The sequence below is a fragment of the Naumovozyma castellii genome, chromosome 2 (assembly GCF_000237345.1).
Source record: "Naumovozyma castellii chromosome 2, complete genome".
Classification (NCBI taxonomy): Eukaryota; Fungi; Ascomycota; class Saccharomycetes; order Saccharomycetales; family Saccharomycetaceae; genus Naumovozyma; species Naumovozyma castellii.
In genome coordinates this window covers 47,630-73,640 of record NC_016492.1, presented here as the reverse complement: position 1 = coordinate 73,640, position 26,011 = coordinate 47,630, and the positions used below count along the sequence as shown (strand labels likewise).

The 26,011-nt window shown below is 37.3% G+C and overlaps 13 protein-coding genes across 13 annotated transcripts; 5 read left to right on the top strand and 8 right to left on the bottom strand.

The window, feature by feature from the left end:
- Positions 1 to 486: 486 nt before the first annotated feature.
- Positions 487 to 2,481, top strand: TPO4 (Tpo4p; the record flags this gene model as incomplete). The annotated part of the gene is made up of 1 exon (XM_003674462.1): positions 487 to 2,481. One exon carries the CDS (start codon positions 487 to 489, stop codon positions 2,479 to 2,481), a length of 1,995 nt encoding a protein of 664 aa, XP_003674510.1.
- Positions 2,482 to 2,672: 191 nt separating this feature from the next.
- On the bottom strand, positions 2,673 to 4,043 carry YTM1 (Ytm1p; the record flags this gene model as incomplete). The annotated part of the gene is made up of 1 exon (XM_003674461.1): positions 2,673 to 4,043. One exon carries the CDS (start codon positions 4,041 to 4,043, stop codon positions 2,673 to 2,675), a length of 1,371 nt encoding a protein of 456 aa, XP_003674509.1.
- Positions 4,044 to 5,944: 1,901 nt separating this feature from the next.
- Positions 5,945 to 6,391, bottom strand: NCAS0B00470 (SRP1/TIP1 family protein; the record flags this gene model as incomplete). Its single annotated transcript, XM_003674460.1, has 1 exon — positions 5,945 to 6,391. The coding sequence occupies one exon, from the start codon at positions 6,389 to 6,391 to the stop codon at positions 5,945 to 5,947; it is 447 nt and encodes a 148-aa protein (XP_003674508.1).
- A 1,229-nt stretch (positions 6,392 to 7,620) lies between these two features.
- On the bottom strand, positions 7,621 to 8,541 carry NCAS0B00460 (SRP1/TIP1 family protein; the record flags this gene model as incomplete). Its single annotated transcript, XM_003674459.1, has 1 exon — positions 7,621 to 8,541. The coding sequence occupies one exon, from the start codon at positions 8,539 to 8,541 to the stop codon at positions 7,621 to 7,623; it is 921 nt and encodes a 306-aa protein (XP_003674507.1).
- Positions 8,542 to 10,313: 1,772 nt separating this feature from the next.
- FSF1 (Fsf1p) lies at positions 10,314 to 11,297 on the top strand (the record flags this gene model as incomplete). The annotated part of the gene is made up of 1 exon (XM_003674458.1): positions 10,314 to 11,297. One exon carries the CDS (start codon positions 10,314 to 10,316, stop codon positions 11,295 to 11,297), a length of 984 nt encoding a protein of 327 aa, XP_003674506.1.
- A 351-nt stretch (positions 11,298 to 11,648) lies between these two features.
- On the top strand, positions 11,649 to 14,174 carry VPH1 (H(+)-transporting V0 sector ATPase subunit a; the record flags this gene model as incomplete). The annotated part of the gene is made up of 1 exon (XM_003674457.1): positions 11,649 to 14,174. One exon carries the CDS (start codon positions 11,649 to 11,651, stop codon positions 14,172 to 14,174), a length of 2,526 nt encoding a protein of 841 aa, XP_003674505.1.
- A 186-nt stretch (positions 14,175 to 14,360) lies between these two features.
- On the bottom strand, positions 14,361 to 15,827 carry PAC1 (Pac1p; the record flags this gene model as incomplete). Its single annotated transcript, XM_003674456.1, has 1 exon — positions 14,361 to 15,827. The coding sequence occupies one exon, from the start codon at positions 15,825 to 15,827 to the stop codon at positions 14,361 to 14,363; it is 1,467 nt and encodes a 488-aa protein (XP_003674504.1).
- Positions 15,828 to 16,922: 1,095 nt separating this feature from the next.
- On the top strand, positions 16,923 to 19,079 carry HRK1 (putative serine/threonine protein kinase HRK1; the record flags this gene model as incomplete). Its single annotated transcript, XM_003674455.1, has 1 exon — positions 16,923 to 19,079. One exon carries the CDS (start codon positions 16,923 to 16,925, stop codon positions 19,077 to 19,079), a length of 2,157 nt encoding a protein of 718 aa, XP_003674503.1.
- Positions 19,080 to 19,421: 342 nt separating this feature from the next.
- PNT1 (Pnt1p) lies at positions 19,422 to 20,621 on the bottom strand (the record flags this gene model as incomplete). Its single annotated transcript, XM_003674454.1, has 1 exon — positions 19,422 to 20,621. One exon carries the CDS (start codon positions 20,619 to 20,621, stop codon positions 19,422 to 19,424), a length of 1,200 nt encoding a protein of 399 aa, XP_003674502.1.
- A 192-nt stretch (positions 20,622 to 20,813) lies between these two features.
- On the bottom strand, positions 20,814 to 21,140 carry RBL2 (Rbl2p; the record flags this gene model as incomplete). Its single annotated transcript, XM_003674453.1, has 1 exon — positions 20,814 to 21,140. One exon carries the CDS (start codon positions 21,138 to 21,140, stop codon positions 20,814 to 20,816), a length of 327 nt encoding a protein of 108 aa, XP_003674501.1.
- Positions 21,141 to 21,304: 164 nt separating this feature from the next.
- Positions 21,305 to 22,207, top strand: NCAS0B00390 (uncharacterized protein; the record flags this gene model as incomplete). Its single annotated transcript, XM_003674452.1, has 1 exon — positions 21,305 to 22,207. One exon carries the CDS (start codon positions 21,305 to 21,307, stop codon positions 22,205 to 22,207), a length of 903 nt encoding a protein of 300 aa, XP_003674500.1.
- A 133-nt stretch (positions 22,208 to 22,340) lies between these two features.
- Positions 22,341 to 23,531, bottom strand: DSE3 (Dse3p; the record flags this gene model as incomplete). Its single annotated transcript, XM_003674451.1, has 1 exon — positions 22,341 to 23,531. One exon carries the CDS (start codon positions 23,529 to 23,531, stop codon positions 22,341 to 22,343), a length of 1,191 nt encoding a protein of 396 aa, XP_003674499.1.
- Positions 23,532 to 23,960: 429 nt separating this feature from the next.
- Positions 23,961 to 25,004, bottom strand: GPN2 (GTPase GPN2; the record flags this gene model as incomplete). The annotated part of the gene is made up of 1 exon (XM_003674450.1): positions 23,961 to 25,004. The coding sequence occupies one exon, from the start codon at positions 25,002 to 25,004 to the stop codon at positions 23,961 to 23,963; it is 1,044 nt and encodes a 347-aa protein (XP_003674498.1).
- Between the last annotated feature and the right edge of the window lie 1,007 nt (positions 25,005 to 26,011).

Here is a 26,011-nt window from a genome sequence, read left to right as displayed (position 1 = left end):
CCCGGTTGGCCCATTGTTGGCGCTGGTGGACTTGATTGCCTCTATGATTTGACTATTATTAAGTTGTTCCTCTTGCACATAAAACAAACTATCTCGAAAATGACCTAAGTGTTCCATGAAGATTGATTCAAAGTCTGCACTCAACAGCGGTTCCTTCCTGTATATCGACCTATATCTTTAATGCCTATCGTTCCATCAAGCGGTATAGGTTCAGGACATGATTTGTGTCGTCCGGCACTAATGGGGACTTATAACCGAATGTCCGAACCCTTGACAAAAGGAAAAAGCAATGCCTGCAGAAGACAATTGCCCACAGTTTCCGCGCGTGGATATAACAAAGACTTAAAACCGATCTCTCGAGGTTTCCGCGCCAAATTACGTGGACTGATATAAATACAAAGTCGCAGAACACCCTGTTATGGATATTTGTCCTACTATATACCGTAATGTTTTTCCGCTCTTGCCATAGGAACATTAACCATCATCATGTCTGCTGAAACAACAAAGAACGAAATTGATTCAGACCAATCGGTGGTTTTACATGATAGATATGCACATGACTCTGTTGAAAAACTAGGAGCTTCTGAGCTTCCGCAAAGCGTAGATCTCGGTGATGACGAGGTTCAGAAAGTAAGCGAAGGTGAAGAGGAGACTGTTGACCCTAGAACTTTGGATTGGGATGGTCCTGATGATATGGCAAATCCGCATAATTGGCCCTCTTGGAAAAAATGGTATACAACCATGGTTGCCGCTCTACTTTGTTTGGCTGTCACCATGGGATCCTCAACATATGTCTCATCCGTTCCAGAACTGGTCGCCCGCTATGGTATTAATCAGACGTTGGCACTAGCGGGGCTAACGTTTTATTTGCTGGGTCTTTCTACTGTTATTGGTGCCCCATTGAGTGAAGTTTTTGGCCGGAAACCTATTTATTTATTTTCATTGCCAATTTCAATGCTGTTTACTATGGGAGTGGGCTTATCTAATGGTCACATGAGAATTATCTTGCCACTGAGATTTTTTTCAGGAGTATTTGGGTCTCCTTGTTTGTCAATTGGGTCAGGAACCATTATGGACATCTTCGATGTTGACCAAGTCTCTGTAGCAATGACATTCTTCTGTTTATCCCCTTTCCTAGGACCTGTTATATCTCCATTTATCGCAGGGTTTGCTACAGAATATCAAGGGTGGCGTTGGGCTGAATGGATTCAATTATTCGCTGGTGGATTAATTTTACCTTTCATTGTACTAATGCCAGAAACGCATAAAGGTATTATATTAAGAAAGCGAGCCGAAAAAAGAGGCATAAATCTGAAAAAGTTTACCAAAGAGGATCAAAAGGAATTTTTAAAAATTACTATGACTATTACTGTTTTCCGCCCATTAAAAATGTTGGTTGTCGAACCCATTGTCTTGGTTTTTAGTATTTATGTTGCTTTTATCTTTGCTGTTCTTTTCGCTTTCTTTGAAGCTTACCCTGTGATTTACCGTGGTGTTTATCATATGGATATTGGTGTCTCTGGTCTACCATTTATTGGTATTGGTATTGGTCTTTGGATTGGTAGTTTTGTTTATCTTTATGTCGACAGAAAATTCTTATTTCCAAAGGCCCCTGAAGGAACACCACCTTTAGAAAATCCAACATCTTTGAGAACTGAACCATATAGAGGACATAGAGATAAAATAACTGGAAAATTGGCACCAATTGTCCCGGAGAGATTTTTGTTGGCATGTAAGATAGGTTCTCTTGCGTTGCCCGTCGGTCTTTTTTGGCAAGCTTGGACTGCAAGATCTGATGTCCATTGGATGGCTCCAGTGGCAGCAGGTGTTCCATTTGGATTTGGTTTAATTCTTATCTTCTTTAGTGTTATCATGTACTTTTCGACATGTTATCCACCATTATGTGTTGCTTCTACCTTGGCCGCAAATAATCTTTTAAGATATATTACTAGTAGTGTCTTCCCTCTGTTTACAATTCAAATGTATGAAAAGATGCAAATTAAATGGGCTTCTACTTTATTTGCTTTGATCTGTGTGGTAATGGTTCCAATTCCATGGATTTTCGAAAGATGGGGGAGTAAATTAAGACATAGATCAGTCTTTGGTTATGCAGCTCTAATGAAAGAACAACAGGAGAAGAATGCTGAATTGAATATGAGTGACTCAGAGCATGAAGATGAAGGAAGCATAATATCACATCAACGTGACAGAGATGAAAATCTGGATGAAGAATTAGATTTGAATAAGATGGATACTTTAAGGACAATGGAAACTGATATTTCGAGAGCGGGTGATAGAGATTCTTTTGCTTTAGAAAGAGTGTATACAGGTCGAAGTAACAAATCTGGTGCCATGCATCCAATTCCACAGAGAACAACAACAATCGATTCTCCAAATAATATATATTCTGAGATTAAAGACGTGGAAGAAGATTCGTTTTCAAGGGAAATTGCAACTGAACATTCGTCAAGATTAGTTTAACGCAGCAAACATGTGAGCGTAGGAGAAATTCATGTAAATTTACACATTTTATAAATAGTCATTTTATACATATTATAAAATAATAGAACATTTTAATTTAAGAACTCTATAATATTCTCGATAGCTGTGACTATTATTTTACAATATTTATAGATTATTGAGGCGACGATCAAGTCTTAAATTTTAATTATCTATTTCTTAAAGATGTTATCACCTTTATTTATTTGAATTTTCTTATCTTGACCACCACTAATAATACCAATTTTTTCTGCCCATCTTACAGCGAAAACTTTATCATTTACTCCCTTTTCCACATTCTTATCCTCCCTTGTTATGGTATACATTGGTGCTGTGGATCTGACATCCCATACTTTCACAGTTCCATCATGAGAACCAGAACACAATATATATTCATTTTCGGGACAGGTATCTAGAGAAACAACAAAATTTTTATGGCCAATTAATTGGTGCTGTGTTACTTTTGATGATGCACCCATACGTGGGTCATGTAAGGTAATATGTCTTGCACTAGACCCACAAGCTAGAAGATTTAATGTTGGTAATTGAGTCAGCGATAATAAGGAATACGAAGTAGTCTTTGTATCAATGCACCTTGCTGTCACTAAATCCCAAGTTTTAATTGTATGATCTTGCGACACCGAATAACCAACTGTATCATCATTTATATCAAAACTGGCTTGTTCTACTGGTGCAGTGTGTGATTCCAATAACGACAATGGAGCGCGTCTTCTGATGGTACCATCCTTCAATGTCAACTTTCTTCTCTTTCTAGCGGCAGTTGAAATCTTATTATCAGCATTATTTATTTCTTCCATGGGATCTACAACTGTCATTTCCTTATAAATGGTGGACCACAAACCAATAGAGTTATCATATGACGAAGAAAGAATTCTAGATGTGTTAGATACATCTAATGATACTACTGGTGCCTTATGGCCTTCTAATATAGCTAACGTTTTTCCATCTTCAATGTTTGCCTCTTCATCTTCCTCATCGAAGTGTTGAACGACAGAGTCATTGTTCTTGGTCTTCCATAGACGCAACGTCCTATCATTCCCAGCTGATACTAGTCTGGTATCAGAAATAAACTTTACTGCCCTAATTGGACCAGAATGACCTGAATATTGCTTTTGGACTTTCCCGCTCAAATTCCACGTCCGAATCACACCATCATATGAAGCAGTAATGATTGCCTTTTTGTCTTGAGAGACATCTATGGAACTGATCCAGTCTTCATTATTGAAACTGGAAAGAAATGAGGGTGGGAGGATAGCTCTTGTGTATTCCACATTCAATGACGTTTCTGAGGATAAACCCTTCTTGACAAGATATTCTTGTAAGGATGTACGTAACAATTCACCATCAATAAGGAAATCAAATGGGGTAGGAGTGGAATTTTCCAACAAATGATTCACAATTTCAGAAAGACCATACCTCTTTAATGTGATGGGGACATACATTGGATTATCTTCAACTTGAAGCGATTCATCTTTCTCACGGGTAAAAAACCTGATCTTCAACTGCGACTTATCTTCAGACATATTCTCTATCGGAGTAATGGGTAAATAGATGCAGGAGGGCTTTTATGGTATTGATGAGTATCCTTTTCACTTTATAAGATGAACTTCGATGGCTCAACTATTTTATCAAAATATGCGATGAGCTCGAAAATTTTTCTTTGGACCAGAATTTTTCAGTTGAAATCTGCGGGTAACGCGTTTAGAAATTACTGGGCGGTAAAATAGACACTAATAACGCTGAAAGATCCTACGAATAAAAAGAAGATTTCCCCATTTTTTTTTCTAGATCAACCAATTTCAACCTAAAACACTGATTATTTGAACCAATGAAATTTTTATTGGAGCAGTTCCATTTGTGCAAGAAATCCCAAACTGTATGTGGTAACATTTAGTTTGATGGACTACAGTGTAATCGCAGAACCTGGAACCAGTAAATTTGATTTTGATTATTGATGACTAGACTTGTTAAAAGAATATATATATATATATATATATGGTAGTAATATACTTCTATGAAACTAATTTGAAAGAGGGACCTCAGCTAGTAAAGTCATTCCCACAACAAACAACCTATTTATATTACATTGAGCCAAGGACTAACATTCCATGCCCACCTAGATCATCATATCAAATAGACGCATTCATATCTATAATATAGTATATCATTAAATTAAAAGTGAGGTGTATATATACATTTTTATAATCTTACATAGTAATAAGTAAAATATCTCTATGCCTTACAAATCTTACAACAGTAACATAGCAGCACCGATGACACCTGCACCTAGACCAGCAACTCTCTTCATAGCACCATTAGCGGTTTGTTCAGCAATGGCTGGAGAGGATTCAGTGGCACTTGAGGCGAATTGGGCAACACTGGAAACAGTGGTGGCCTTGCTTGCACTTGGAGCAACAGTCTTGACACCATTAGCTTCAGAGGCAGTGGAAGCGGCAGCGGTAACGGAAGCAACAGAGGCTTGAGCAGCAGATGATGATGCAGGAGTAACCTTAGAGGCAGCAGAAGCGACAGAAGCAGCAGAGGAAGCGGAGGCAGCAGAAGCGACAGAGGCAGCAGAAGCAGCAGAGGAAGCAGAAGCAGCAGAAGCAACAGAGGCAGATGACTTGGATTGTGTGCAGACCTCATCACAGTGGGTGACTGTAACCAATGTAGTGCCACCAGTTGTCAAGGTAACAGTAACATTTTCTTCACCTAAGGTGGCAGCAGCAGAAGTGGTAATGACGGCTGGAGAAGTGGCAATTGTAGCAGCCTTGGAGGTAGTGGCAGTCAAAGGACAGTATGTAACAGTCAAGTAAGTAGTACCTTCCTCAGTAACAGTGACAACACTTCCGTTGTTAGCAGAGGCGGAAGCGTAGATGGACTTGGTGCAACCTTCATCACAATGAGTAATGGTCTTCAAAGTGGTTAAGTTGATGTTAGTGGTACGAGTGACATCCTTGGCAGTAGCAGGAGTAGAAGTAGCAGCAACAGTGGAATTGGAAAAGTTTAGGGAGGCACTGGAAACTGGATTACTGGAGACAGCGGCACTTGACACAGTAGCACTGGATGCTAGATCACTAGTAACTTGTTCAGCAGAAGTAGATGTGGCAGAAGTGGCAGATGAGACTTGTTCGGAAGAGGAGGTTGGAACAGTGACGCTAGAAGATTCAACTGGGGATACAGAAGAGGTTGCAGCTTCAGAGGTACTTAAGGTTAGAGTTGGAGTAACAGTGTTTGTGTGAGTAGTGGTAGTAGTTTCAGTGACAGTTTGGACAACCTCATCTTGACTAACATGGTTGGTAACCACTGCTGTGCTGTAACTTGTAGCGGTAGTGGTAACACTAATATCATTCCAATTAATGCTAATTGAAGGAGTTGAACTGCTTGCCACGGAGGACACAGCGGCTGGGGAACTGGTAGAAGTTCAAGCTGGTACAATAGCAGAAGAAGTGGATGGAGCGGTTGAAGAAGTTACAACAGCTACCGATGAAGTAGAAGGTGATGGGGTTCCAATAACAATACCTCTGGCAGACAAAGAAGCTTCAATAGCAGGAAGAAGTCTAGTACTATACCATGAGACACCTGTCAACATGGAAGTAACTTCGGCACCATCAATATCAAGAAACAAAGTAGTAAAATCATCATTTGAATAGTTATGTAGAACAGCTGTTTCAATAATATCTGGGTATTTTTGACTTGGATTAGCCATTTGCATTTTGAGATAATCAAGCATGTGAGATTTGATGTCATGAACATACACGGCTAATTCAATTAAGTTTACAGTTTCATCGGAGGCAGACAAAGTAGTCAAAGCGTTTGTGGAGGCTGCCAAAGCAGTGAATGCAGCAGCATAATTAGATAATTTGACCATTTCTAATTATTTGGTTTATTAGCGAATGTATTATTTATTTGTTTTCTTTTTGCAAGAAGGAACAAATGTTTGTTGCAACTAAGAATTCATTTGTGTTTATATAACCCACTCAAAGATTTCGCAATCTTGCTCCGAGCTCGATACTGAGACTGGTCTTCATAACACCTTTGGTGCGGTCGTTCCAAAGGAAGTCATTTCTTCGTTTGGGCTACTGCAATGTATTTCGTTTGACTTATACGGAGTCTTTTGTGGTAGTGTTTTGTAAACTAAGAGAGAGGCAATCAAAAAGGCTGCAATACAGAGAGCTAGAGTGGCGATACGAGAAATAGAGGTTGCCTTTAACTTACAATTGTTGAAATACCGTACCAAAAAAGGAAATGGGCGATCATTTTTGACAGATTTGTTCAGAATCAATGTCCAAATTTCCACTAATATCACGTAGGCAGCATATTGGAAGAGAAATACTCGTACAAATGATACGAGATAACTCTTCGTTCCTTTATTAACCAAGATATTGTTGTGCGTGGGAAAATCACTTCCTCGAGCATTTCGCAGATCATTTACCTCGGTTCCTTAATCCTGAATTTCCTAAGATATCTCGTGGACGGAGGACGGTTTTTCTTTGGGCAAAAAAAGCCTCTTTTTCGCGTATACGTCGCAACGGTAAACACTGACAAAACCGGAAGCAACATCCCAAAAGAGGTGGTGAAGCATTCTTTCAGGAATCCTCGTGGTGACAGCTGGTGGCTAGTTGTGGTCTGCTTCCTTTGCTATTTACACTCATCACTTTTTTAAACGAACCCAGCCCGTAGGTTTACGTGGGTACACTTACATTACGTATAAATGGAAAGCGTTCTGTCATTAAAATAACGCAACTGCAAATACGTACGTTTGTAAACACATTTGCAAATAAACTCATGAATATTTATTATTACCATTTATTGCAGCATCAATCTGATAGGTGATTAATTTACAAAGCACCCAGACATAATCATCTTGCTAGCTCTGGTATACTTTGAATTTGAAAGTGTCAAAATAAAAGGGCATTACGTAGTAGTCCGATCAAACTTATAACTATTTGTGGCGTAAATGAAGAATGACTGAGAAGAGTTTAATAATTTGTCTTGTTAATAAATGATACAACGAATTTTACATGAAGAATAATAAAGTAAAGTATAATATGGTATAATATTTAATTAGAAGAGTTCGTTTCTTGTAATTCAGTTCGTTTATAACAACAACAAACCAGCAGCACCGACGATACCAGCACCTAAACCGGCGTATTGCTTAGCAGCACCGTTAGCGGTTTGGGCAGTGATGGCGTAAGTGGAGGTCTTAGCAGCACTAGACTTGGATCTGACACAACCTTCATCACAAGAGGTGATGGTTTCCAAAGTGGTAGTCAAAGCAGTGGCGGTCTTGGTGGAAGCGGCAGCAGCGCTAGACTTTGATTTGACACAAACTTCGTCACAGGAAGTGATAGTTTCCAAAGTGGTACTCAAAGCAGTTTTAGTGACATCGACAACAGCAGAGGAAGAACAGTTGGTAACAGTAGCAGTGTTGTAGAAGATAGAAGTTTCGTAAGCGGTGGTGACGTTGCTGGCAACAGAGGTACCGTTGACGAAGACTGGGGCGGTAGCAGCGGAAGAAGCAGCTGGGGCAGCGGAAGAGGCAGCTGGGGCAGCGGAGGAAGCAGCTGGGGCAGCGGAGGAAGCAGCTGGGGCAGCGGAGGAAGCAGCTGGGGCAGCGGAGGAAGCAGCTGGGGCAGCGGAGGAAGCAGCTGGGGCTTCAGCAACAGCAGTGACAATACCTCTAGCAGACAAAGAAGCTTCAATAGCTGGGGCAATTCTAGAACTGTACCAAGCGACACCAGTCAACATGGAGGTGACTTCAGCTGGTTCGATACCAGTCAACATGGTGGTGAAATCAGCATCACCGAAGACAGCACTAGCAATAATGTCTGGGTAGGCTTGTTCTGGGTGAGCCGCTGCCATAGCAAAATAATCATTAAGGTTAGCCTTAATATCGTTGACATAGACGGCCAATTCAATCAAGTTAACAGTTTCATCTGAAGGAGACAAAGTAGTCAAAGCATTGGTAGAGGTGGCCAAAGCGGCAAGGGTAGCGACGGAGTTAGATAATCTGACCATTGTAGTTGGTTATTTGGATAGCGAATGTATTGGTTGGTTGATATTCTTTCAAATAACAAAGAATACTTTCGGAAAGTCTATTGGTGATATCCATTCCATTGTGCTTATATAACGATCTCGAAAAAGGCGAGATTCTACTTTGGGGACGCACAAAGAGAAAAGCTTTCATGACAATTTGGATGAGGTTCTTTGAAAAACAGCCATTTTCTTCGTACAACTAAACGTATCGAGGGAAAGAAAACAGAGCAGCAGTGCAAGTGCGTAGAGGGAGTGAGGGTCTGTCAAAACGTCAAATGGAGACTGAGGAATACTAGCAAGGTTTCTGGGCCTTTATCTTGAATGTAAACGAAGTGTTTCTGCGCTGGTTGTCTGTCAAGTACAATAGCAGTTTACCCCCGTTTCCCTTTTAGGAAAGAGCTCTCTTCAACTGGAAAACAATAGTCATCAATGCGCGAAAGGCAATTTTCTTTTCAGGAAGTCTCGAAGAATTTCCCAGAGAACGAAAATTTTGAAAAAACGCGTCGCGGAACAATCAGGTCCGCGTTTCGTGCGTAGTGACTCGCGGGCATGTCACATGAACCAATTGGGATGATAGTTGAGTTGCGGACTATAAACAATGGGCTCCAGACTCTAGATACACAGTTACCGGCAAGGTTGGCAGGAGCTTGTTTTTCAGGTACTAATAAATCATGTATTTGCATATATTTTAGAAAGATTTTATTTTGGTTCGCCGAAAATATCAAAGAGGATTAACATCTTGTTTTCCTTTTAGATTTTAGGGCCCTACTATTTAAATAAAAGCTGAATGACAACCCATATAAGTTTTATAAACTACAGTACTACTACGGGGCTTGAATATATCAGTGAAGATTTTGTCGAATTATTGCTTATATCTATATTATCTACTCTATTTTTTTCTCTCATAAATGGGCGGGTGGCGAAAAATTATTTTCAATATAGAGTAGTAGTACTTAAAGCAAATACACTTTTTCTGGCATTTGCTTTTTTCTTTGACTCGAAACTTTCTTTTACCAAAAGAAGTTTCAATATACTTTTGACTGCGTATGTAAAATATTGTATAAAAATTTAGTAAAGAGGCCCACGTTTTGATATCTTGTTTGGATGATAAATGTCAAACAGAGTTAGAAACAGAGAAAACCTGTAGTACAATCTTTTTGTTTATCTTGTATGGAATTTTTCATTTTAATGATGAGGTTAATATTTATTTTGATTTTACAAGCCTGAAAACTAATAACTAATGAAAATGAAATAAAGAAATAACAGAATCAATTAATTTTCATTTAAAAATTGGTGCTTTTAAGTAAGACTATCAGCCCCAACTTTTTTTTGTTGTTCAACTTGGATTTGCTTATATGCATTTCTCAAAAATCTTTGTTTTGTGAGTTTACGCATTGAAGCTCCAGATTTTTTCAGCTTAGAAAAAATTCAATCTGAAATTTAACCCCAAATAGTATACCTTCTGGAATATACTACTTGGGGAACCCCTTACCTTCACTCTAACAATTCAGCGTTGCTCAAAGTCGTTGTCAGTTTTACCCGCCCTGTAAAAAGTGACTTAAAAATTCCGGCCCGAGACTAATTTTTTTCAAGAAAAAGTAATGCAATGACTGATTTCGTCATAACAATTAGCTTTATTGTTTCTGCACATTAGGAATTGATATTAAATAAACCACCACTCATTCAACTCTAGGTACAAACGTATATTTGCAACCTTATTTGCTTAACTAAGAAAGGATTTTTAGAAAAATAATATGGCTTCTTCAGTATCAGGTCCAATCCCATTACCAGAATCAAGATATGATTTATCTACTTACTGGGGTAGAATCCGCCATTGTGCAGAAATATCAGATCCTACAATGTTACTGACCACACAAAAGGATTTGGATCATGCTCGATCTATTATCAGCGCTTATCGTCACGGAACTTTAGCTAAACCTACTGCTGAATTTTGGCGTGCAAAGAAGCAATTAGATTCAACAGTTCATCCAGATACCGGAGAAACTGTTTTATTGCCATTCCGTATGTCATGTTGTGTTATATCCAATTTAGTGGTTACTGTCGGTATGTTGACACCTGGATTGGGTACGGCAGGTACCTTATTCTGGCAATGGGCAAACCAATCATTAAATGTTGCTGTGAATTCTGCCAATTCTAATAAATCTCATAGAATGAGTACGCAACAATTGGTGAGCAATTATGCGGCTGCAGTTACAGCCTCTTGCGGTGTAGCTCTAGGGCTAAATAATTTAGTACCAAAATTAAAAGGAATCAAGCCCAATACAAGATTGATCCTCGGTAGACTGGTTCCATTTGCTGCTGTGGTAACGGCTGGTATTGTCAATGTATTCCTGATGAGAGGAAATGAAATAAGAAAAGGTATTTCCGTGTATGATTCTCATGGTGACGAAGTTGGCAAATCAAAGAAGGCTGCTTTCTTTGCCGTCGGGGAAACTGCGTTAAGTAGAGTCATTAATGCCACTCCAATTATGGTCATTCCACCTTTAATCCTTGTTAGATTACAAAAAGGTTTATTGAAAGGAAAATCAATGGGTGTCCAAACTCTTGGCAACCTTGGGTTAATAGCCGTTACATCGTTTGCTGTCCTTCCATTTGCCTTAGGTGTGTTTCCTCAAAGACAAGCAATCCACGTGAACAGACTGGAACCTGAACTGCAGAATAAAAAGGATATGAAGGAAAAGCCAATCACTACTGTGTATTTCAACAGAGGTATTTAAAAGAAATATCCTAGAGAATTAAGATTAACTTGTTTTGAACTTTATAATACTTATAGAATATAGATAAAAAAGATAAATAACGAAAGAATTGTGAGATTATGTCTTTTCGTTTCTGTCATATGTATAGAAGAAGTTTTCTTGTTACCCGTCTTCGGAATTTTTTTCGCTTAGAGGCTGCATAAAGAATATTGTTGCAACCAAAGTTGTACCATCGCAGCCTTATCAAATCATAATAAGTAGACACCAAGTCTAAGAACAGATACATTCATTCTCCTACTAGCTACTTTTCGTGCTTTTTGTCTTTGCTCCAAATTTGAAATAGACAGTTCAAGGATATTCGAATAAGGAAAGATGAGCGAAATAATCAAGGTTGAAAAAGATGAGGCCATATTTCGTTCTGCGGAGATGTCTCTTATACAATTGTATATCCCACAGGAAATATCAAGGGATGCAGTGAATACGTTAGGTCAATTAGGGATTGTTCAGTTTCGTGATTTAAACACCAAGACACGATCCTTCCAGAGAACTTTTGTCAATGACATTAGAAGACTGGATAATGTCCAAAGACAATTTCGTTACTTCTTCACCTTACTGCAGAAACACCATATCACTTTATATGAAGGTGATGCAGAACAGTACACTCTCAGATCTGATGAAAACCTAATTACTGAAGGCCAATTGACAGTTCCACCATCAACATCTGTCATCGATGATTATGTCCAAAATGGATCTTTCTTAGAGGAGCGTTTGATCCAAATGGAAGAAGCTACAGAGCAAATTGAATTACAAAAGACGGACTTAGAACAATTTAGAATAGTTCTTCAATCAAGTGACGATTTTTTTGACACTAAGAATGCACCAACAATTGCAGGAACCTTGGACGTTGAAGAAGGATTAGTTGCCACAGAGTCAGTTAGTTATATTACTGGGATTATTCCAAGGGATAAAATCAGCGTTTTGGAACAAATCTTATGGAGAGTTTTGAGAGGTAACTTATATTTCAAAAATATTGAAATAGAAGAACCAATTTATGATGTTAAGACGAAGGGTTACGTTGCTAAGAATGCATTTATTGTCTTTTCTCATGGTGATTTGATTCTACAAAGAATTAGAAAGATTGCCGAATCATTGGATGCTAAATTGTACGAGGTAGACAAGTCTGCTGAACTAAGATCCCAGAAACTATTAAGAATCAACGAGAATTTGGGAGACTTGTACACCGTGTTGCAAACAACTACGACTACATTAGAAAGTGAATTAATTGCAATCTCTAAGGAATTAAATGTCTGGTACCAAGACATTGCTCGTGAAAAGGCGATCTTTGAAACTTTAAATAAGTTTAACTTTGATAAAAATAGAAAGACTTTGATTGCTGAAGCTTGGATTCCAAAAGATGAATTAAAGTTCTTACAGGAGTGTCTAACCGAAATGACTACAAAATTAGGTGTAGATGTACCATCAATTATTCAAGTTTTAGAAACCAACAAAACTCCACCTACTTTCCATAAAGTGAACAAATTTACCGAAGGATTTCAAAATATTGTTGATTGTTATGGTATTGCCCAGTACCGTGAAGTCAATCCAGGGTTACCTACAATTGTCACATTCCCATTTATGTTTGCAATCATGTTTGGTGATATGGGTCATGGGTTTCTAATGTTCTTAGCAGCCCTGATGCTAGTATTGAATGAGAAGAAACTTAATAAAATGAAAAGAGGCGAAATATTTGATATGGCCTTTTCAGGGAGATACATTGTTTTGTTCATGGGATTGTACTCTATGTATACTGGTTTCCTTTACAATGATATATTTTCCAAATCTATGACAATCTTCAAATCAGGCTGGGAATGGCCTGAGCAATGGAAGGAAGGAGAGACAATATTTGCAAAAAGCGTAGGAACTTATCCTATTGGGTTAGATTGGGCCTGGCATGGGACTGAAAATGCGTTATTATTTTCGAACTCCTACAAAATGAAGTTATCAATTTTAATGGGGTTCATCCATATGACCTATTCCTACATGTTTTCTTTGGTGAACCATTTACACTTCAATTCCATGATCGATATTATTGGTAACTTTATTCCGGGCTTGTTGTTTATGCAAGGCATCTTTGGTTATTTGTCTGTTTGCATTGTTTACAAATGGGCTATTGATTGGGTGAAAGACGAAAAACCAGCACCAGGGTTATTGAACATGCTGATTAACATGTTTTTATCCCCAGGTACAATTGATGACGAGTTATACCCACATCAAGCTAAAGTACAGGTTTTCTTATTGTTAATGGCATTAGCTTGTATTCCATGGCTATTACTTGTCAAACCATTGCATTTCAAGTTCACACAAAAGAAACATATCGCTTTACCTACCTCAGACGATATTGAAACTCAAGCCTTATTACATGATGGAAACGAAGACAATGAAGAAGTGGAGGGAGAATCCAGTGGTGGACACGGAGAAGATTTTAGTGATATCATGATTCATCAAGTCATCCATACTATCGAATTTTGTTTGAATTGTGTCTCTCATACGGCATCATACCTACGTCTATGGGCTTTATCATTGGCGCACGCTCAATTATCCAGTGTCTTATGGACTATGACAATCCAGATCTCCTTCGGTGTTACAGGAGCTCTTGGTGTGTTTATGACAGTTGCTCTATTTTCCATGTGGTTTTGCCTGACAATCGCTGTCTTGGTTTGTATGGAAGGTACCTCGGCAATGTTACATTCATTGCGTTTGCATTGGGTTGAATCTATGTCCAAATTTTTTGTTGGTGAAGGTATTCCATATGAACCTTTTGAATTCATTTATCATGATATGGAAACTGATGTCACTAATATGAGTGGACTCAGTCCAACTTCGACCAAGGCAGAATAGCTGTAAACTATTTTATCACCTTCATCTCATTTCATTTAACTTTTCACTGTATAACAGATATAAACTCTTTTCATATTTTTATAACTATCTAATATTAATCTAATAATATTGAAATTAATTTTAACTTTACGATAGTATGAACCAGTTTATCTATATTGCTTAAGCATTAGAAAGACGGTACAAATATTAACGGAATAAAATATTACATTTTGAATCTAATCCACCAGTTGCCATAATCTCTCTTTGTAATGATTGTTGACCCGTATCATTAGTTCCACCGTCTGGATCCATATCAAGGCAAGTAACAAATCCAGAATGCAAATCTGTCCATTGTTTAACACATTCTCCATTCTCTAAATTCCAGCATCGTATTGTTTTATCATCACTACAAGAGAATAAATAATTACCTCTTATCCTCAAATCCTTTACCCAGGAAGCATGTCCTTTTAAAGTCATTATACATTTAAAATTCGAATTACTGCTGTTAGGGACTGGCGGCCTATGCATAACAAATCTTGGTGTTGGAATTTCCCATATTTTTATTAAACGATCCCTGCTTGCAGAGGCACAATATTTGAAACTCATTTTTTCATAATCAGAATCAATTTCTAGAGGCTTCCTTAAATAATTAATAGTTGGACTTGCTTTTTCATTGGTCGATAATGGTAAAATGAATTTTACAGATTCAATTGGGAATTCATGTCCAATACCTATCGATAAACCGTTCCCGGAGGGCCAATGAGTCAATCTTAGACTCGCATCTTGAGATCCGGACAATACAAAATCTCCAGAGACATCTAAACACCGAACCCATTCATTATGTGGATGAAATGAATTCAAAATCATTCCATCTTCTGCGGTCCATATTCGAATGGAAGTATCTCTTGAACATGATGCCAGATATATATTATTCAATTTACGGAACAATTTAACTTCTGAGACGATATGTTCGTGATTCATCAATACTCGAAACAGGAGAAACTTATTTTCCTTAGCAGACCATCTAAATAATTTAATGGACAGATCTTTTGAACTAGTAGCTATTATTGCAGATGGTTCTTCGGTTTTATTATTATTTTTGAATTCCATAATGGCGTCAATTGACGTTATTCCTTTAATATGGGCCTGAGTTGAATCTAAGGGAAGTGAGTAGTTAAAGATATCATATGCGTAAAGTTTTCCATTATCCGTCCCGATAAATATTATTGGGAGCTGTGGATGTAACTTAATGGCTGAGATAGACGTTTCTAGTGTTATTGAACATTGAGGATAATTTTTGGGTATCCAATTAATATTAATTTTCAGTTTGTTTAATATTTGAGGTCCGTTATTATTAATCTGCGCGTTTAGGGATTCTAGCTCTTCCGTTAGATCTCTTGAATGCTGTTCTAAAGACATTATTCGATGTTGTAATCTAACAATTGAATTCCATTTTCTCGGCAGAGTTAATGGCTTCTCTGCACTTATAGAATCCGATTTTTCCAAGTCAACATCTAGTAAAATAGACAATTTGTCTATTAGAATTTGCTTTTCCTCGTGCGTCAACTTTTGGCTATCAGATCTAGCTTCACAACACCATCTGATATATTGCAAAACATTGATATCCAAGTCCTTCTTTTGGGCCTCTGATAAAGGGAGTTGCCAGCTGTTCATTGCTATATCATTTTCAATGGTTGTTCTGATGTGAGCTCCCCTTCGTACGCCATCTTAGAATACAATCAATCAATAATATTTTATCACCTGAAATTTTTCATATTTACACATTTCCTAAATAGGGAATGTTGATATTTGGGGTGTCACAAAATTGATAATCAATTTTGTGACATAATAATTTCCCAATCAGGATATTTTCGTGGAGTCGGCTCTAAAGGGGAAAATTTAATTGACGCGGGATAATCGTCGAAAGGGTTGAAATTTTCAAAAAAATTGGTAGCACATGGTGATTGACGCGTAACGATACACAACGGGAAACAATTGCATTCGATTCATTGGCAAACACCATTTGTAAATAGTTAAGGAGGGGTTTTAATCCAATGAAAAGAATTGTCAAAGATGGGATACAATATGAATATGTCCTTATAATTTGATTGTTGGGTTTTCGGGGTTGAGGCTCTGACCCAGAATTTTTTATTAGGGTATATAAACGTTACCCCACCTTCTTGCTTTAATTGTAAGTATATAAGGTAGGGTATGTCTTCAAAATTAAAAAAGGGAGGGCAAATAGAGTTAGTAGAAAGGGCTAAGTAGCCAAAAATGTAGGGTGCACATCCATCTCGGAGAGTAATCACGTTCCCAATTTAGACCTATAAGGGCATCGGCTGCAAGACCTGACCCGTTTTTCATAAAGGGAACGCACGGAACATTTCAATAATAAATAACTCTGTTACCCCCCTTCTCTGCTGCCGTTTCTAGGGCAGCCGACAATATACGGAACTCCCAAGTTTTTCTCAAAGTAAGATCCAATTTTCCACTTCTTGAAAAGTTTCATCCAAAAGGTAGATTTCCCTCATAATAGTCACTTCCTTAAACCTGATTTGCTAGTCATAACTAGTCAACTTGACAGCTGTTGTATAGAATAAAGCTACTATTACTTCCTCAAGTTCAATAAACTTGCAATATCCTGCTAGCGAAAGCCTCCCTTACAAAATATCGGCTCTACCTAACGACCACCAACAAGACTAGCAACGAAAAACACCAAATAATAAGAACATCCTGTAATAATACCAAGAGGGAATAGAATATTTTCAAATGCCTAGTTTACTTTCAAGAAATCCATTCCATACTCACCACTCGAGTAGTAGTCTGGCTCACGGGCAGCGTCACAACAATACCTCTCCTACAACTTCTCACTCCCATAATGATAGAGATTCTGCCTCAACACAACACATAAATCCACCTCTAAAAAGAAGTTCAAAATCGTTTTTAAGTTTTATAAGCAGAAAACCAAGTATGGATTCAATAAGAAGTGAAAAATCAAATGATTCAACTTTACATTCTCCTCATGCGTCTCACAGTAATAATCACCACCATTTAGGTGCTTCTGATCTAAGTGGACCTGCATCTCCCAAGCAAAGTCATTCAATGGCGGAATTGAAACGGTTTTTCAGACCTTCAATGAATAAAAAACTGTCTATGAGTCAACTTCATACTTCCACACATACTCACCACTCACCACCACCATCAAATTCAGCCTCTACATCAACTTTAAATTTAAATGCCCATTATTTGCATCATCAAAATGATGTTTATCAACATCATCATCCTCACGGATCTACGGATCATTACGCACATACTCAATCTGCTATCCCACCAAGCACCGATTCCATTCTTTCTCTCTCAAATAATATTAATATTTATCATGACGATTCCATATTAGCTCAAAAATACGGGAAATTAGGAAAATTATTGGGTGCAGGTGCAGGTGGTTCTGTGAAAGTGTTAGTAAGACCAACGGATGGTGTCACATTTGCAGTAAAGGAATTTAGGCCAAGAAAACCAAATGAATCAGTTAAAGAATATGCTAAAAAATGTACCGCTGAATTTTGTATCGGTTCAACTTTACATCACCCAAACGTGATTGAGACCGTTGATATCTTTTCTGATTCTAAACAAAATAAATATTTTGAAGTTATGCAATATTGTCCTGTGGATTTTTTTGCCGTCGTCATGACAGGGAAAATGTCAAGAGGTGAAATCAATTGTTGTTTAAAACAATTATTGGAAGGTGTTAAATATTTACATTCAATGGGGTTAGCACATCGTGATTTGAAATTAGATAATTGTGTCATGAACGAAGATGGGATCTTAAAACTAATTGACTTTGGTAGTGCTGTAGTATTTAGATATCCTTATGAAGATGATATTGCCATGGCACATGGTATTGTTGGGAGTGATCCATATTTGGCTCCTGAAGTTATTACATCAACAAAGTCATATGACCCACAATGTGTCGATATTTGGTCCGTAGGTATTATTTATTGTTGTATGATGCTTAAGAGATTTCCGTGGAAGGCTCCAAGAGAATCAGATGACAATTTTAGATTATATTCTATGCCGGATGATATGGAACATGATTATGTGGAATCTGCAAGACATCACGAAGAATTGTTAAGAGAAAGAAAAGTAAGACGTCAAAGATTACAAGGAGGATCCTCCAAAGATCAAATTGATCAACATCATGCAGATGAACACTCATTACCTCAAAGTTCAGAGGAAAAGAAAGTCATTGAACAACCAGTTGAGACTCCAAAGAAACCAGAAGAAGATCTGATAAAGGCAAAAGCAGAACAACCACAACAGTTACCGACCCCACCACCAAGTAATACTCCTAATCAAGAGGTAGACGATTCTAATGCAAAAAAAGAGAATGAAACAACACCTGAGCCACTTAAAGATGATAAAGTGGAAGCACAACAACCTGAGCCAATCAAAGACGATAACAAAGGAGGACAGCGACCTGAACAAACAACAAACACAGAGGCTCCAAAGGAGAAGGCTGAAGAACATAACCATTCAACTCAGGGACGTGAGCAACCTCATGTTAATGAAAGAATGCATGTTGATTCTCGAAACCAAAATCAAGATCAAAAATCCATCATGTCACATAAAACAACCATAACGCAGGGCCCAACTCAAAATGGAGGTCCACATCATCATAAGAAGACGATACATGGACCATACCGTCTACTACGTTTGTTACCACACGCATCTAGGCCTATAATGTCCAGGATATTGGAGATAGACCCAAAGAAAAGAGCAACACTTGAAGAGATATTTTCAGATGAATGGTTTAAAGATATCCCTGCTTGCACAATGGATAGCAAAAATCAAGTGATAAGGGCACCAGGCCATCATCACACTGTTGTAAAAGAAGAAAATGCCCACTTAGCAACATACAAAATATAGGTTAGTCGAGATTAACAATCTTTGTTTTTCTCTATGGCAATCCTTCATGTCAATATACCACTAATGCAAGGTGTTTTACACCAATTATGACTATTTATTTGGAACTTAGTTCCCTAACTGAAACTAATGAAACAAAAACGCTATGAGAGCATTTTACCGCAAAACTTTGAAAAAGCTTTTACAACACCCAAGCGATTAACGTTGTATGTTATTATCATGTTATTAAACTTCAACTATAACATCTCAACAATAAATCCCATCTTTATATCATCTCTTTTTTAACCCTCTTTTATAATATGTCACCTTATATCTTTTAATAATTCAATAAATTATAAATTCTATTTAGTGGAATATATGCAGATCCGTTTCTTTAATCAAACGTTGCTTTCTATTTACATCGGGAAATGTGGATCCAGGGTTGTTAAGGATTGTCACATTATTCAAGCCCCATTTCTCTGAAAATGATTCAGAGCCATAAGTGTAGATTGTATTATCAAACCTAAAAGATAAATAAAGAAAGAGTCTCCAGATTAGTACTTCTCTTCCTGACACGGTGTTGACCATCGCATTCAAATCCTCGCCTCCATAATATAATCTTCTTTCGAAGATGAAATTTACCAATTCGTCATAGCCTAACAAAATACTTTCCATTTCTGTTTTCTGAAGAATATTTTGTAGCAACAGACAATCATCAATGAAAGTGTACTGACAGATGGCAACCAATCTTTCAACAGCTTTATTTTGTATAGTTAGGAGATCAAATAGCTTTAATTTCCATTTTCCCATTCTCATTACGGTACTTTGTTGCAAAGTAGATGATAACAGCTTCTTTGGTAACGAATAAGGCGAGACGTACTTACTTTCCGCACTATTATTCGGTAGTATGCTCTTGATTGCCATAGATTCTGTTATCTTTTTGAAGCCACCTGGATTCAAGCAGTTCCATAACGCTATCTTCGGCCAGTAATAACAAATGAGTACAGTAAGTTCTTCGAAGATTATGCTCAATAAAATAAAGTTTGGAATCTTTTTAATTTCTCTACGGCTTCTCATAGATTCAATGAATTGAACCCTTGTTATTTTTCGTTCACCAGCTTCAATTTCTCTGTAGGTTGAACCTAATTCAAAAGGTTGTGAATTCTTATATGCTACAATTATGTGTTTAATACCATCTCGATAGTAAATAAGTAATGACTTCCCTAATCTAAACCATTTAACAAAAGGTTTCTTCCACGTAGCTACACTAGAGTCCATCTGAACTTCATGGAATATCCTCTCTTTAGGGAATTTCGTTCTGGGCAACGTTCGTTGAGAATTTATTTCTGGTGTCAAAACAACATTCCTTAGGGATGGCTCATCATCTACAAACTGCAATTTGTTCTCGAGATATAAAGTTCTCAACCTTGACAATGTCTTGTTAGATTTCAGTGATCTCTGAAAACTCTCTTGTGATGTCAAAGAAATAGGATAATTAAATACTAATTTCTGCGACATGAATCGACATAGGGTTAGGGTGCCCAATCCTCTCTGAAACAAATGCATCACCTTTGTTGAATACTGCTTACAATATAAACAATTATATTTACCAATATTTAAGGTTGGTTACCTTAACAAACAATGAAATTTCATAGTTTCCGGAGATAAAGCTTAAGATCACTTTTAGGAACTAGAACTATACAAAAAAGTAAATAGTTTATTAAATTAACCTTAGTGTTATAATATACTTGTTGTGAATTAATTGGTATGGGAGGCCAATAGCTCATCAGCGTTGGTAATAGCAATTTTAGCCTCATGTAGGTCTTCCTCTCCTTCATAAGAATCTATATATTGTTGAAGGTTCTCTTTGAATTCTCTTATCTTAGCATATAGAGTAGGCAACAATCTTTCGGTATCTTCCAAAACCTCAACTTGTTTCTTTAAATCGTAAGGATCAACTTTTGTGTCTTTCTTTAGGGTATCCACATGCTGCTGTTGCTCTTTGAGCTCCTGTTGATAGTAAGACTCCTCTTTGACTAATCTTTCCAGTGCCTTGCACTTTATATCTAGTTGTGTTGGTGCCATTATTTTTCTAATTGTATTCTCTATACCGTTGCTCTAAAGAAACGTTCATTAATTGAACTAAACGTCATTGAATTTCATATCAAAAATATTTACAAGTTTGCAAAATCAGTCTTCACGATAAATGAAATCCGAGATGAATAAAGTAAACATGATAATTAAAGAAAATGAATTATTCTAGTAATGTTAGAAAGATGGAACCCATCCCTAGTACCCTAACCATTGAGGATATACTGGTATATGTTTCTAAGAAAGACAAGTTCGATGGAATAGAAGACAATAGCATGACCTATCAGAAATGGGCTGACCGCCTAATGTGGCTCTCTGAAGGATTGAATGTAATTGGTAATGATGCATTGAATTTAATTGGGGAAAGCATTGATGGTAGGCTGCTAGAAAAGTTTAACAGTAGACGCTATGAATATATAAACGAACATTCTAATGCCCCTCTTGAAGAATATTTAAAGCTGTTAAAAGGTGATATAGTTTCATGGAATATTGAATTGTTAGAATCTGGGCTTTTTTACTTTGATGGTAGTAGAAAATCGTTGGATAAATTCTGCAGTATTGTTGAGAGCCTTAAGGTGGATCAAATCATTCCGGTAAGAATTATTATACTGCAATGGTTTATTAAACAGTTACCACAAGAATGTCAAGATATTCTGAAGAAAAATCCATGTTATAATCTCATACAAACTATTAAATGGTATGATGAATGGCTGCGAGACAAGAATTCCGGACCTGAACATGTTTTCCCATTACCAAAACGTAGGAAACGAAATCGAGATTTCCAAAGAAGGGGATCAACAGATTCTAATGAATCTACCGGAAGAAGAATAATTCAAAATCCAAAAAATTATTGTTCGAGCTGTCAAAAAACTAGCCATACCAATAGAACATGCCCTACGATACCTCCATATTATTGTATTGTGTGTAAAGTTCAGGGACATAACGCAAAATCTTCAAACTGCCCTATTACAAAAGGCCAATATCCTGGTAATTTCTGTACTAAATGTAGAAAGCCTGGCCATAATGATCGGATTTGCGGAAAGCATTCGGGGAATCGATAATATGTATTAATATATATTATTTAGAGTTTATTAGGAAAATTTCATCTTGAAAGGCATCAGACAAAAAACAGTTATGAGTAGATATTGGTTCCTTCCTTCATCCTTTTACCTTTTTGGGTATTCTAAGGCAGTATCATATTTCACTGTAAATACTACTGCTGCAACTCGTTATATCAATATTATCAATTTTTTCTTGAAGTACCTTTAGGGAGTCCATAGGTACCAAAGTTGCTCCTGAGGAATCGCTAGATTGGTTATTATCTTTTAGTTCAGCATGATCAGGCCACTCATAATTGTCTATACTAAATATCGTTGGCTTGATGATCAATTGGTGTAATCTTCTCTTTTCAATACAATTACTTGGAGTGCAAAAGCTTAAATTATTTTCTGTTACGATTGGGAGTGCACTTTTAATGTCTAAATCATCGATATATGATGAAGGCGATGATTTTATTGAATCTTTAGCTGTATAGTATCCATCATCTCCCGAAGTCAAAGAGTTCCGACTTAAACTCTCAAATTCATCTCCATCAGAACTCCACCTTTCGGAAGGTGAAGTATAATCTGGGCTGGGCATTTCATTTCTGAGTGGGGTTAATCCAGAGCACTCTAGTAATGGTGTTTTATCTAATGATAAATAATCGGTATTGTCAGCAAAGGTGGAATGAATTACCTTTGGAGTACTGAAACCGTTCACCTTCACCATATTCTTCTGCTCATTTGCTACATGGTCGAGTACCCTATATATTTCTGAGGTTAGCATGTTATTTGTCTTGGAATATTCAACATTTGAATATGCAGCGAGAATTTCATCGAATAGAATCTCACTCTCACTCTTCCCATTTTGAGCACCCACACTAATCTTATGATCTGTTATCAAATTTTTTGGGGTATTTTGTAATGGTAGAACAAGTGGATTGCGTTGCAAGCTTTGCAAATCATTTGCAAGCAACTTATCAATATTTGCGGATTCTTCTTCAGGGACTGCATTCAATGGAAACTCTTTTCTTGTAAAGGATCTTTTAGCCTTATTCTCATCTATTTTCTTTTGTCTCGGTGGGACTCTCTTTTTCTTCCCAAAATCATGAAGGAATAATTCAGGGACAGATTCTAACCTTTGTTTCAGTTTTATGGTACCGCCAAATTTTCGAGATAGTCTCTTAGATTTCTCTCCTTCATAATTCACTTTATCTTCGGTATCACTCTCTGGACTGCTTGGAAAAACAGGTATGTTGGCCAAATCTTCGGAAGTTAGTGTCAATGAGGCAGGCCTAACGACATCCACACCTCTTTCAATTTTTTCACCTAAGAATTTTCTGGGCATTGCTGTTATAGTGTTATAAAATATTTCTTCTTGGAAAATGCTCTTCAGGTTATTAGAATAATAAAGACTCAACAAGTAAAAATATTCTTTTATAAGAGGTTTCAATTCAACTCTAAAATGGGGAAAGGTACATTCTTTATTAGAGGAGCGTCTTGCCGTTAATGACCATCATTCTCACTAAGGAGGAGGGACACAAAACTATGCCAACTCATCTATGCTTGACTCCAGAATATAATGAAACACCTGGATATATCTACCATATTTGGCCGTATGTTGGTTATGTTTTGATGATTGCTGGTCTTCTGTTCATAAATGGCTGGCTTCCCTTCAGTTTCTCAGCGGTTTTTACTGCGCGCCATAAAAGTATAAACAAACAATGAAGTTGAGCATTACAGCCTCAGAAATGAAACGTTAGAGATTAAATATATATTACCTTACATAGCCTGTTCCTTGTTTTTCTTCCCAATCCTTCAATGCCTTTTCCCATTCGTCCTCATTATCCACGTCTACCTCCTTTTCTTGCATGTTCTGCTCTTTGGCTTGTTCCTCTTGTCTTTTTCTCTCCTCTTCATCGTACTTTTCTTTGTTATCTATCCATCTGTCCTGTATATCATAATTTACCATCATTGCACCTTCTCGCGTGGCTTCTGCCCAAACAGTATCACCACCTACTTCAGATGCTCCAAATATATATCCATTAGCCTTGTCTACTACACTTTGTAAATTAATCATGCTTTGTTTATCATCTACAGCTAAGACTTCAAATGAGACCAAATTAAAATCGGAAACCAATTCACTAATCGTTTCTGTTAACTTGCTATATCTTCTACCCAAAACACTGGAACTCTCCTTCTCAATAAATGGCTGTAAATAATCTAAATCTTGCACTTCTGTGTAATAATCCAATCTAAAAGGTAGTTCTCCATAGGATTTCAGCATATCAATCTTGGAGAAAACATTGATTTGCGGTAGGTCCATCATTAACATAGATCTCAAAGCCAACAGCAAAATGGAAACATACTGTGATGGGGAGGTAATATAGAAAGAATCAATCAAATTCACCACACAAAATCGCATATCTAGTTCCTTTTCCAATTTTTTGAAGATTTTGAACAGAGATGAATGATGAGTAAACAACTCTACTTGTCCAGGACAATCAAAGACTAAATATGCCTTCTCCTCTTGAACTAGAGATTTTATTTGTAGTATGAAAAGATCGATGGATTCATCTAACGATTCCACAGCATACATCAACCCTCCATTGGGGCCCAGTTGTTGCTCTTGCATAATCTCCTCCAGAGTCACAAAATCTCGAATGTCTACTGCACATGGATATGGTAGAGCATCATTAGCTGGATCCATGTTCACTATTTGGCCATGCCTGCCGATGGCGTTGAAAAATTGAGAACACCCGTTACAGTATGTTGATTTTCCTGAACCGGGGGGTCCGATAACAATTTGGGCAAATGGCATTGTTGATTAATTTAGATATTGGTTCGGTTAACTTTATATACGATATGAGGGTAGACAGCTTCAGTGTTAAACTTATGCTCAAACTTCATATTTTCGAATCTCATCGCCAACAAAAATCTCGGTGCGAAATTTTGTCAATTTACTAGGCTTACGTCAGCGAAGTATAGATTTCTGATTCTAAAAGGTCATAACGTCCCTTTACAGTTACTTGAAAAGGCTGTAACGTTTTTTAAATAGACAAAAAATAAATCCCAAAGTACTGGGCCGAAAGAAGAAAGTATGAAAGCAATTTGTGTTTGCGTTAAATTTTATTCCAATATTACTTGAGCAACGATAATCGGTTTTTTTCAGACCTTCTGATTATTTTGATTAAATGTGATTTGACTTATGCTCTATAAGATAAAAACGACAAGTGGCTTAAAGTTGAACTTTTTGTTACAAGGTTCTTAAAATCTGCTTTAAAAGTTACATTGCGGTAGTTCAAATGTACCATTCTTGGAGAGGAACTAAAAAGTGAAGTACTAAATTGCAACAAAATAATGCACGACAAACTCGGAAAGGAGAAAATCTAGTGGTGTTGGTGTACCCTCCTTCGAATAGTGTAGGAATTAACAGCGACAGCTAACCCCATAATCCTTGAAAATTTTGGGACTTTGCTCAGGAAAAACCTTGCACAGGCCTAGTTCAAAAAAATATATACGAGTCTCTTTGCAACTGTGTGCCCTTTCCGTCTGCGCGTTATTACTCCATGCTTCACAACAAAGGAAATTCGATACGGTGCCAAGAACCAAAAGCCAAGAAAGCAGCAACCATTAACCGGGAATTATTTACCCGAATTCAGCACCTTGTTAAGAAAAATTAGTGAGTAAAATAGATAACTGAATTTTGTTTGTCAGCCTTCCCCTCGTGGAACCTTGTATGCACATAGGAACGGGCGTCTCGATCTAAATATTACCATGTGCTGACTTCCACTTTTATAGTAAATACGTTTACACATGACAAAAATG